This window comes from Elaeis guineensis, chromosome 6 (assembly GCF_000442705.2).
Source record: "Elaeis guineensis isolate ETL-2024a chromosome 6, EG11, whole genome shotgun sequence".
Lineage (NCBI taxonomy): Eukaryota > Viridiplantae > Streptophyta > Magnoliopsida > Arecales > Arecaceae > Elaeis > Elaeis guineensis.
In genome coordinates, this window is record NC_025998.2 from 118,656,707 (window position 1) to 118,669,879 (window position 13,173).

General features: G+C 36.8%; 1 protein-coding gene across 2 annotated transcripts; it reads left to right on the forward strand.

Moving 5' to 3' along the window:
• Positions 1 to 4,748: 4,748 nt before the first annotated feature.
• LOC105032039 (probable ribose-5-phosphate isomerase 4, chloroplastic) lies at positions 4,749 to 12,967 on the forward strand. 2 transcript variants are annotated; one of them, XM_029260884.2, is made up of 9 exons: positions 4,749 to 4,964; positions 5,369 to 5,496; positions 9,203 to 9,272; positions 9,455 to 9,646; positions 9,785 to 9,880; positions 10,005 to 10,061; positions 10,338 to 10,455; positions 12,275 to 12,341; positions 12,635 to 12,967. In XM_029260884.2, the coding sequence occupies exons 1-9, from the start codon at positions 4,797 to 4,799 to the stop codon at positions 12,714 to 12,716; spliced, it is 978 nt and encodes a 325-aa protein (XP_029116717.1). In that variant the 5' UTR covers positions 4,749 to 4,796; the 3' UTR covers positions 12,717 to 12,967. The 2 variants fall into 2 exon arrangements, with proteins under 2 accessions (XP_029116717.1, XP_010904676.1); XM_010906374.3 differs by having other exon boundaries at positions 9,455 to 9,559.
• The last annotated feature ends 206 nt before the right edge of the window (positions 12,968 to 13,173 follow it).

Consider the following 13,173-nt stretch of genomic DNA (forward strand, 5'->3'; position numbering starts at 1 on the left):
GGTCGGCTCCTCTCCAATGGTAGCTGCTACACTCAGAGCATATAATACTAATTCAGCACATCCTCATATTGGTATCTCTGAGGTACTTTGATTTGGTGCCTAATTCGCTTTTCTGCTATACTAAGATCTGTATAATCTACACTCTGTTCTATCACCTCCTCCTGAGTTTGATCCTCTAACTCTAGCTCCATCTGTGACTTCTAAACTGATTCAACTAGTTGAATCTCCAAGGTCACTTTATCAAGGTGGCCTAGATCTCCTCCCTCTGTAGACAAGCTCTGACCTCCTGTGGATGTTGCCACCTCGTTAAAATTAAGTGACATCTCTGCTCATCACGAATCCTTGAGATTTGGGCTTCATACACCAAAGTCTATAGCCCTTCACCTTGGGATTGTATCCAAGAAAGATACACTTCTTCACCCTTGAGTCAAGCTTACTTTCGTTGACATGAGCATAAGCTTCACACCCAAAGACAAGCATAACATTGTAGTCCATAGGATGTCCTCTCCATAAGTCCTATGGAGTCTTCATCTTCAGAGCTGAGGCTGAAGATCTATTGACGATATACGCCACTTTATGTGCTGCCTCCGCCCAAAAGTCCTTGCTCAAACTTGAACAAGATAACATAGATCTTACCCTTTCGATCAGTGTGCGGTTCATTCTCTCTGTCACACTGTTCTGCTAAGGTGTTCCAACAGTTGTTCTATGCTTGATGATCCCTTCTTTGCTATACTAGTCATCAAATTTTTTAGAACAGAACTCAAGACCATTGTTGTTTTGAGAAATTTGATCTTCCTCTCAATCAGCTTCTCCATCATTGTCTTCCACCTTTTGAATGTTTCAAAAACATCAGATTTATTTTGTAGTGTATAGATCTATACCTTTCTAAAGTAGTCATCGATAAATGTCAGCATATATCTGGATCCTCCTTTTGATGCTACACTGATTGGTCCCCACAGGTCAGAGTGGAATTAGTCCAGTACACCGACTGTCCTATGCACTGCTATGGTAAAGCGAGCCCTGTGCTGCTTGCCTCTAACACACTGTTCGTAGGATCCTAGAGTATCTGTCTTCTGACTATAAAGTAGACCCTGCTTACTCAGCTCTGCCTCTAACACAGTGTTCATAAAACCCTAGAGTACCTGTCTTTTGACTATAAAGTAGACCTTGCTTACTCAGCTTCATCAAACCTATCTCTGAGATGTGACCCAGCATTTTATGCTAAAGCTGGGTTATCTCCTCCTGAGAAAAAAATGCCAGTGTAGCCTGTCTTGTCACTATACTTCCCTCCAAATAGTAAAGGGTGCCAATTAACCTACCCCTAAGAGCAATCAAGGCCCCTTTACTTGCATTGATTGTCCCTCGACCCCACTTCCCTTCATATCCTATAGTGCACGATCAAATGTATTAAAGGAAAATAAATTTTTCTTAAGCTGTGGCACATACCTTACATCTGTCAAAGTTACCACCATTATCGCATGCGATCGAACTTGTACAGAGCCAATGCCCTCCACCTTACAGATTCCATCATCTCCCATAAGTATTGAACCTTCTTCATAGGGCTTGAAGGAAGTAAACCACTTTCTATGTGGTGTCATATGGTAGGATGCTCCTGAGTCCAATATCTAGTAGTCAGGCGAGCTGCTACTGGCACTGCCTGCTACTATGAAAACTCCATCAGAGGACTCGCGTTCTTCATCTAAGATGCTGCAAGCCACCAATGCTAACTCTGATGTAGGTGTCTTGGCCTTCTCCTACTGCTTTGCTTTGTACAATCGATACTCGAACTTCCAGTGCCCTCTCTGCTTGTAGTAGTGACAGCTACCCTTCTTCTTTGGTCTTGATTTAGACCGGGACTTGCTCCTTTGAGAACTGCCCTTCTCTATTTTTCTATCTCTGGCTGACAGCCCCATACCAGGACCATGCTGCTGTTGTACTTTCGACCTCAACTTGTTAGAGAGGAGAGTAGCCTTTACATCAAACAACATGATCATTTCCTTACCATACATGAGTGTTGTACATATATGGTCGTATGCTGGTGGTAGAGAGCATATCAGGATCATTGCTTGATCCTCATCCTTGATTTCTTCTTCTATGTTTTATAGATCTAGGAGTATCTTAGTGTATGCATCTAGGTGATCTTTCATAGAAATCCTTTCCTCCATACGGAAGATGTACATCCTTTATTTCAAGTAGAGCCGATTGGTTAGAGACTTTGTTAGGTTGAGGCTATCGAGTTTATCCCAAACTCTTTTTGTGATTTTTTGATTCGCTATATTTCGTAGGACCTCATTGCTGAGCCCCAAGATGAGATTGCTGCGTGCTCAACCGTCGATGTAGTTCTGCTCTGCATCTGTGCCATCAATTTTCTCCTTATCTTGTAGAGCAACTTCAAACCCTTGCTTCAACAACATGGCCTCCATACGGGTCTTCCATAGCCCGTAGTCATTGGTATCGTTGAAGCGATCTACCTCTTGTTTTGATGCTTCCTTGGATTTGAATTTTTGAACAGATCCACTCGATCCGGGGTTCTTGCTCTCATCTCTAGTCATCTTGTTGGATTTATCTTCAACCGTAGAAGAACCTGGCTCTGATCCACTTGTTGTCTTGATTATCGATGCCCTATGGATCCAACTATGGCAGAAAAATAAAATGCCACAAGTAATAAAATTATAGACAAGCAACCCACGAGAGCGACACCAAAAATTTGTATGGAAAAAACTCTGCTCAAAATCTGAGTAGGGAAAAAAACCACGGAGAGGAAGAGCATAATCCACTATAGTAAAATAATTGGATACAAGAACTTCTTACCAGAGTCTAGGCTTATATAAAAAAAAAGAATCTCTACAACTCTGCCAAACAAACGTTCTCCAAGCTCCCAATCTTTTCTCTCAGCCTCCAATGGATCTCTCACTCACAGGGACGCTCAAGAATTTCTTCTGAGATTTTTTTCGGAATGATTTGAGAGGTGCCAAGCACTCCAACTTTATAACCCCGAAGAAAAACTGCCCGTCTCAATCTTCATGAACAGCCTTCGATTTTCATTTTGTAGATCTCGATCTGCATGAAGCTAGATGTCATCGATGCTAGAAACCACTGGAATGGCCTCTTGAAATCTCGTTCCATGATTTCTCGTTCCATGTATAGAGCTGGAGAGGTAGCTTTCCATTGCATGTGAAACAGCAACTCATGAGCAACGGACTCCAAGAGATGGACTTCTTCAATTTTCGTGCCATCAAAGAATACCAGCTAGGCTGATTTGTTTTGCATGGTTTTCCTTGCAGATGGTGGTTGTTGAGGTAGGCCAGCTCGCCTCCCATGGGCTGGCTTGCTCCATAATTTTTTTTTGTTCATTTGCACAAAACCCCTTACAAAATAGATAATTATAGAAAAAATTTAATAGAGTAAAACTAACCAACAATAACATAATACAATTCATCATTGTCCTTACATCCTGTCGTCATATGAAACATTAATACAAACACAGATCAAAACATGAAATATGTACTTCAATTATTGCATCACATGAAAAATCATAAACTAAAACAAATAATGCTGAGGTTATTTCCAATCCATCCTCAACAACAGCCAGTACAACAGTAGCATTATCATCCATGAGAATACAAAGGCACTAATATATATTTTTTTCTTTCTTTTCGATCTTAAAATCTCGAGCCTTAAGTATTTGTTCTCTTCCTGTAGCTTTGCATACTCAACTTTTATTTTTTCAAGTTCATCCTTTATTTTTGTCTTCAAAATTTTCAGTTTGATAGTCTTCTTTTCCAGTATTTTCATATTTTTCTTCAGCTATTTCTTTCATCTTCTCTACCATTCGAAGTTTCTCTTTAAGTCTCTCCTTCTGGTTACTCAATATGACAGCTATCTCCTTTCCACGATCACATATTTTGGGGTCAATCCACTGAAAAAAATCATAATCATTATCTTGCAAAAAAAAAAAAAAGAAGCTCAATCAACCCTAGCTTCCAATTTCAACTAATAATTTGAAAAATAAATATCTTTCAAGATTGGCGTCGCAGGAATCTCTTTCCTGGATTTCTCTCACTCTACAAAGTGTACAACACAATTTTTACTTGATGATGGCATTGGATTTTATCATTGAACTTATTGAGATAGTTGTTCCCTCGATCACATCCAAACTTCCAACATCATCTATTGGATGTCTTCCAAGAACCCTATGCTCAGCCTCTCACCAATCACTAACAAAATTAACCCTAAAATCAATCCTCTTTCCTTCTTTATTCTTCCTCTCCACCTCTATTCTAACTAGTTTTGAATACTTTTATTAAGTTTGACACCTTATTTCCACATATACATTTTAATGGCAAACTTTAACATTAGTTGACGACAGATTAACATTACAACAGATTGGATGGTATACATATTTGATTGAAAAAATTAAAAAATTATATTAAAATTAAAAATTTCAAAAAAATATAAAATTTTTTAGATAATTAATTTTTTAAAAAAAAATGGTGTCCAAACTAGTGTACCTTGAAATAGTATATCATGCTGGATTAGTGCATGTGGAGACAATATTAATACACATGGTGACGACAGATGGTGCAAAGGGCCTTATTTGAATATTTTCCAATAAGATAAATTACAGATTTTTTTTTGGATTTTCAGAAAAAGATAGGCACAATCCGTCACAATCGTCAAAAAATACCCAAAAATGCTTCTTTTTGTTATTTTTTATTTTTAATTTTTAGAAGCTCTTTATCTGCTAAGGCAACGGTCGGCAATCCCACACAAGGCCAGAAAAGCAAACCAATCAGATGGCCGGCGCAAGCGCTTCCTTCTCCCCAATCCAGCATATTCCACCTATCCGCCGGAATATTCTTTCACGCGGTCTCTCCTCCATGTGCACCCGCCTCCCCTGGGCCGCGCCCATGGCGTGCGCGCCTGACGCCGCCCCCGAACTTCTCCAGGCGGCAAAGCTCACTGTAACCTCGTTCTTTCTTCCTTATTGGGGATAATAATAATTCTCCCGTTCGTCTTTCTGGATTTATTCTTGTAGACTTATTCCTTTTTAAACATAACAAGATCAATGATTCACTTTCTGATTTTTTTTTTTTCCTTTTCCCGTGTCTCTCTCTCTATATATAAAACTTATGTCTGGAATAAAATTTCTTGCTTGGATAAGTCCCCTTGTAGTATAGCAGTCATGTACTCAATTGCTATCTTACTGGGACCAGGAATTGATTTTGAGTTTTAAATCCATGTGTGAAGTTTTAAATGGCTGGTGCTTTAACACAATTCTGGAATGTAAGCATTTTTCTGGCATGATGGGTTCGGGAGATGGCGAGTTTGTGCCAGCTGAGTCTAATCATGCAAGGTGTTGTAACAGGTGGATAATTATGTAAGGAGTGGTATGGTGGTTGGTTTGGGGTCTGGACGTGCATCTGGTTTGGCTATACAATACTTGGGCAGGCGTATGCGAGATGGAGCTTTGAAAGATATTGTCGGAATCCCGATGTGAGTGCATCTTATTCTTATTCTTGAAAGACCAAAAGATTGAGAGTTAATTTGAGCTAATGCGTTTAGTTTGGTTACAATTGTGCATGTGATCAACTGTTGTGTGTTAGATTGATATCTATTGCTTCTATATGAATCATGTGATTCAGGTTAAGAATGGAGTGGTTTATGCATTTATATTGTAGAAACTGATGATAAGGTGACATTTTTGAGCTCGTTAATTGAATATGTCTAACTGCTTGGTCATAAGTTCTTTCCCATGTTATTTGATGAACTATTTATCAGGTCTGTTTCACTTGCATATTACAGGCTTGATGTTTCTTGTTCCAAAAACCTTTTTTTTTTTTCCAGACATGTCATGCCTTACTCCTGAAGGCAATTTTATTCGAAAAGACCGAGTTGTGCCTCATGGGTGAGGATGTATGAGTGACACAAGCTTATCAAACAGAGAGGGTTATGTGAAGGGTGCACCTTGTGCGTTAGTTTGATATTTTGAAATGGGACTTGTATATTTGGCTTTTGTGTCAATAACAGAATGGAGGAAATGGTTGTATCTTCTTTGCTTGCTGTCATGCATTCTCCTATAATGAGCTTTTTTATTGTTGGAATCATCTTCAAACACCTCAAGCTGTAAATAGATAATGCAGTGATATTTAACCACAGAAGCCACTTTTTAATTAGTATTCTCAAGTATTTTTTTTCATGGTTGAGTCTGAAGCAACCAATTCCAAGCATGACTAATTTTTGAACTTGCTATTTTCACATGATTTTTCTTATCTTCTGAATATTTCTTTTACATATGTTTAAAAAGGACTGAATCTATATGTCACACCCTTGACTCATCAAGTCTGAACACTTCTCAGTCATGGCTTTGCTTTCTTTAAATAAAACTTGAAACTAAAAATGTATATCACCAAAAAATAGAAAAAAGAAGAATGAGGACATTAATCCTGCTTCTTTTGCAATCAGGAACCTTGTAGCATCAACTTTGATGCTTGGCCTTATATGTTGGCCCAATCGTTAATGACCTTAGAGGGAAAAAGCATAATGACCAAAATTTAAATCCCAAGTAAGAAGGTTGCCTTTAATAGTATCTATAAGAACCAGATGTTGAACGAAAGCAAATTTCAAATAATTTCCAGAACTATGAGAGCTACCTATTACCATGCTTTCGGTCAACATTCATGCACATACCAAACACCAAATGTCAGTACAACTTGTCCATATGAGGTCAACTTTACAGATAAAGTTGTATTTATGACGTTCTATAACTGGCTCTTATTTTGAAGCCAACCATCTAAATTGGCATCTATTTCCTAGCCCAGCTAACTATGGATAAGAGAATAAATTACCACTGAACTTTGAGGTCTTTTGTGCTGGAAATTGATGATGGAATCAATATCTAGAAGCCTTTGTGAAAGACTAGGAATCACAATCCGAAGCCATTAGAAAGGATGATTGCGGTTTATTCTTCACTAATAACAACAAAAAGAAAACTTCACTGGATTATATCCAGCTCTTATGTGAAGTAAAGGCCCATGCCTTCTAGTCTCCATTGTATAAGTTTTAAATGTATTAAAAATCAACCCAAGTATTTACATACTGGTACATACCACTTTATGCTAATCATATCTGATCATATTGTAAGATACAAGTACCGATACATCTCCCATACAGCTACTGCACAACATATGGTACTTCGACTCAGTTTTGCATGCCAGCATCAAGAGGTGCACCTTGTGTTGGTGCTTCACTGTATCATATTGGTCTATACCATATTGGTAAGGTGTAGGTACCGGTATTAGAACTTTCAGCACTTCAAATAAAGAGATGAGTAAGGAGATATAGACGAATTGCTTAAAGATTGTTAATGGCTTGCAAGTTTCTAGATATGTTCATGAAACTAATTAAAAGTATCTCTTCAGGTTCGATGCATGTCTAGCTTCTTGTAGGATTCTAAGGGTCTTGATTTTCCTAATGGAGTAATGGATACTAGGATAGTTTTGGTTAGCTTGAAATCAAGTCATGTAGAAATGAATGAACTTGAGGGTTTATATTTGTTAGCCCCCTCTCCCCATCCATCCCCCCATTTCTTCTCCTTGCAAGCTTTGTTTAGGAGTATAACAAGGTTGCAAAGACAGAAATAATGTTTCACATATTAAGTTCTAAAAGGTGCAAGGCCTTGAGTGGATGTTTCCTCGTACCATTACAGTGAAGAAGTTTTGCATCTTTCTATCCTCTTTTCTTCTCCCTTCTCCCTCCCAATTTCTTCGTCTTGTCTCATTTCAAGTCCTGCATCTTCTCTCTACCCTTTGTGTTTTTCGATATCAATGTTAAATGCATTTGACATCAACATAGTCAATACCTAGGCAACTTAAGCTAATGCTGATGAGGAGCAAAATTTCCTTCTGAATTTGAAAGAGTTAAGATTTTGATTTGGGAAGCTACTGCAAGGCACAAATTACAAATCAGAGCCATATTATGCATATTTAATATTCAAATTTAGAGTGTTATGGTCTCACTCATTATGACTTCTTTTCCTCTTCTCTTCATTGTTAACTGGCAACTTGTGATTATAGCCACCATGTAAATTATTTATGTCATATGTTTTTCTCATGTGCACGAAGATTTATTTGGCAGTTCTCGATGGTGAATTGTCTAGTTTGTGTGATACCATTTCCTTAAATTCAGTGGTAATCTACTTTTTATACCTGACTGATTTTGTCAACCCAGTCTTTGGATGGTGGGGAATGAAGCCTGTCTCTTTGCACATGAAGCTTTGAAAATTCAAACTTGATTGCTTTCTTAAAGCAAGAAAATAAATGGTTATTTGAAATCAAGCCTTTTTTTTTTTTTGGCTCTTTTGGTTGAGAAGATCAAGTGGAATGTCACCAAGATAATGGGTCTTCCAATTTTGTGAAGACACAAGCTAGTGTTTGATTTGGAATCTTTTTAAACTGCCTGTTCAATGATATAACTAAATGAAGTTTAATTGGTACTCTTAATAGCTCCTATTACTTCTTTTGAATTTTTTTTAATCTTATAATAGCTTCCATATCTCTTATATTTTAATTTTCTTGAGGAAAAGGGTTGTTATAAAGGCCTTTGGGATCTCGACATTCACAATTATGTTTCTAAAATGTCCATATATTCTTTTTTACCTTTGTACACTCCAATCACCTATCTTGATAAACTTTACCATCACAACCTACATTATTGTAGTGGTAACCTTCCATTGAAAACCTGCTTGCTTCTCTAGAACTTGCTAGTCTTTAGATTCCACTCACCTGTTTTGCTATCTCTCTATCATCCATACATCTACTGTTGCTCTAGCAATATATGTTCAGAACATCTAGCCCATTTTTGGTGGTTAAACTCTTGGAATAAGCTATGACAATTCACACATAACCAAGGATATAATGAATAAATACTGGGTGCAATTTTCATCATCTTAAAAGAGCTTTTACAAAATATTGGTTACATGAAATCCTCTGGCTCTTCAATTGGTCCATTGTACCATGACTATCCACTATATTTTTATCATTTGTTTCTTTCATAAACAATCTAAGCTTCTTAGATATTATTCCATGTTTGCACACATAAATATGTGCAAAACAAAAAGGGCTTTCATCTATAACCGTGTTCACTGAATTTTTTCTTTTAATTGTGCAGCAAGCATATTTATAATTTTCATTCATTGTTGCAGGTCTGTTTCCAGTGCAAGCGAAGCAGCGAAATCAGGAATTCCAATGGACCACTACAAAGATAATCTTCAAGTGTGCACAAATTCTTATAGTCCAATAAGTTGGTTGCTTTTTGTTGGTTTTTGTGAGTATTACATTTTAAGATTTTTGCTCATTCTGATGCCTTCATGTCTATATCACTAAGTATGCCATTCAAAGTTTTTGCCTAGGTAAGATTCAGATAAAGCTTATACTCTTATGGCATTTTTTTGTAGATTGATTTTGCATTTGATGATGCTGATATAATTGAAGAGGGAACGCTAAATGCTGTCATTGGTCGACGAAAATTGGAGGGTGGTGAGTCCATAATTCAAGAAAAGGTAATTTATAATGCTCCATGGTGGCCCTTTAAAAGGAATGGAGGTTGTAGTTGCCTGCAGGTTTCAGCATGCACATGTTCCCATGTGGTAAATGAATTAGTTTCATGATCTTGCTGAAAATAATGAAACAGCTATTATCTTTATACTGGTGTTCCAAAGAAGTATCTGATAACTTTGACAAAATCATATTGATTTCTGAAGTTACTTTCCTGTGAGTTTCTGCAGTCTATTGTAAAAACAGCCAGTAAACTTGCCTTCATTGTTTCTGACAAACAATATACCAGAGATCTTGATGGATCCATTCCAGTCTTAATTAATAGTGTAAGTTACCTCCTGATTTTTGGTAAAAAATGCAGAAATAATAACGTTCTTGTTTGTAAACTATAAAAAAGAAAAATTTAACGACAATATTTATTCATATTCCTTAATCATTGATTCTTTTCAGGGTAATTGGATAGAAACTGCTGAAGAAATAGATGACTTGTTTCTAGGAGATGCAGAGGTTTGTTCCTTTTACAGTATATGTAATGTTCTTAGCAAAAATAAATAAATAAGTAAAAGCAGTGCATGCAATGAAAACAAGCAGTGAATACTAAGATGACTGCTTTTTAATTAGCAAATAAATAATATAACTTGATGCAGTGAAAATGATCAGTTCTGCTTGTTTGACTTTTCTTTCAAGTTCCAACCTTCTGGGCACCTATCTGCATTTAAATGATTAAATGTGAATGAAATTTATGCCACCCACTTACCCTTGATTAAAATTTGATTGCTGAAGGTATGGAGAAGACCAACTTCTGGACCTGCAGGTCCACTCGGAGGCGATTTTCCTTTAGTAACTAAAGAGGGACACCACATTCTTGATGTCATTTTCACATCACCAATACTTGACTTAGGTATGTGATTGCAAAAAAAAAAAAAAAAAATCCACCCTTTGGAGTTTTTAATAAATTTTATATACAATAATTCTAAATATTAAAATCAAAGTATTGTTATGACCTTGTATTGTACATATATATCATGGTTGATGATTATGTTGTTGATGGTCATGTTGTTGCAAAATATATTTCAAAGGGCTGGAGGTATCAGTGATTTAGTAACATGCAAGAATTTGTCTTGAAGTACAACAAATAAGTCTGGAAAACAGTAGAAAATTTGTTTAAAAATTTGGAAGGAATTGGTTTAATAAAGTAAAAAAGTTTAATAAGATGGAATATAGAGAACATGCAAAAATTGCTATATTATGCGCCAACACGTGGCACTATCAAGAGTGAAGCAACAGCAAAAAATAGATTATATTGTTTTTGAACTAGAGTAATTAAATAGTAGCTTATCATGAATAGTCCTGACTAGTTTTTTAACAATTATTTTTTTTTTTGGTTAATCCAGTTGTAGGTTAGTAATTTTGAAAATCATGCAGCCAATGAAAATAGTTGAAAATTTTAAATTTTCCTTGATGGCGTCGAAAAATATTGTTACTATGATAGAAAATAATGCCATATATGTGGAATCTGAATTTTCACAGCTTGCAACTTAAATGGACAGTGAATCATTGGGGGCAATTTTACCTAAATAATATTAATTTAAAAAAATTATGAAAATAATTCTCTTTACAAAATATTTACTAGAATACTGTCAAAAATAAAGTTGCCTATCATAAGGTGACTTTATGTGCTGACTCACTACAACTTACGCCATGTGGATGGCTGAGTCAGCAGCGTAGAATCGTCCTACAAAAGAGCAACTCTATGAGTCACCTTATGATAGAGCGACTTTGACTGCGGACTTGCACCGAGAGACTACTAAACTTTCCAACCACCGAGAGGGAGATTGAAGGGGCACGGGGAGGGGCGATGGGGGCTGATAGGGAGAGGATTGGGGGACTGAGAGGGAGAGGGGTGGGGTGTTTGTTTGTTTTTCTTTTTTTTAAGTGTCAGAGAGAGGGGAGAGAGGAGTTTAATCTCTCCTTTCTCCCAACTAAACCCCTCTCTCTCCATTACTTAGAAAAAAAAAAAAAAAAAACAAACGTCCCGCCCCTCTCCCTCTCGGTCCCCCGACCCTCTTCCTCTTGGCCCTTTCGGTCCCCACCGCCCCTCGCCATGCCCCCCCAACCTCTCTTTCGGTGGTTGGAGAGTCTGATGGTCTCTCGGTGCAGGATCGGTGGTTATTCAAAGTTGCCCTACCATAGGGCGAGTCTACGTTGCTGGCTCCACCATCCATATGGCGTGAGTTGTGGCGAGTCAGCACATAAAATCGTCCTATGATAGGATGACTTTATTTTGAGCAATATTTTAGTAAATATTTTGTAAAGAGTATTATTTTCATATTTTTTTAAAAATAATATTATTTAGATAAACTTACCATCATTGGGAGATATATAAATAATGATAGTTTTGGCATATTCTAATAAGACTCTTGGAGCACGATGAGTTTGCTCTGGTTTTGTACTCAAAAATTTTGTTATGATTTTCTAAAATTACATGTTATTTTTGATGCTTGCTTTCAATTTACTCATAATTCTCTCATCTCCTCTGCTCTTTTATTTTATTTTATTTTTTGCAGAAATTCATGACATAGTCCCCTGCTAATGATTTATCTGCCCTTAGAAAAAAGAAAGAAAGAAAGAAAGGAATTATTTGCATTCAATTTATATATCCTTAGAATTTTTTCGCTTCCACTTCCCTCATTTGGTTAATTGGTTGTTACACACTACAGGTCAAGTGGCAGAGAGCCTGAGTCACATCGATGGAGTTGTGGACCATGGAGTAATATTTGGCATTCCGTTAGTTTCCTTTGCCTTGCCCCGGTCAAACTCCTTATTTTCATTGTTTAACCAGGCAAACTGAAGACTTTTTTCTCCATTTTCACCTTTTGATCTGACAATGCTGCTGTATTTTTATTAGTTCATCTTTCCATAAAATTAATCTAATCCTATGATTTACATAATAGAGAAAGCACAAGCTCATTTTCAATCCAGTCAAGAACTCTATCAAGCACTTCGTGGATGTCTACTCCTCTATATGCCCTTCAAATATTAAAGAGGCAACATTAACTTTTTCTGCTGCTATTCCGCAGATGCACTGTGATAATTGCTTCTAAGGACGGAATACAAGTAGCAGACAATTTGGCCAAAAGCTCGGTCATTGATAAATTATGATGCAGAGGCAAGAGAGAAATCAAAGCTGGTCTATATGGTGAACTGAAGGGAGTCATATTGATAATTCAAAGGGATTTGAGCAATGATTAGAGATTCCATGGCATAGGTAGGCTTAAAGCAGATGCCAAAATGGGTGTTATTATTGTCTTTACATGTTATGATGGGCTTATGTTGCGTTGTTGATCAAAGAAAATCCAGTCAATGTGTGGTTATATCTATTTTGATAAGTTTAAGCAAAGTTTTGCAGATTCTATGTTAATGTATATCAATGAAGAAAATGCATTTAGAAGGTTTAACGTCACATGCTTAACAACATGAAGGGTCATTATGATAAGCAATGGGGAGCAATATAAAATATCATTACTTGTGTTCCAAACATGCGACAAACATGGTATCTAACACACTCAGTACAGGGCATGTCCCCTCAGCAAAAGGCTATAAGCACTTTTCTACACCC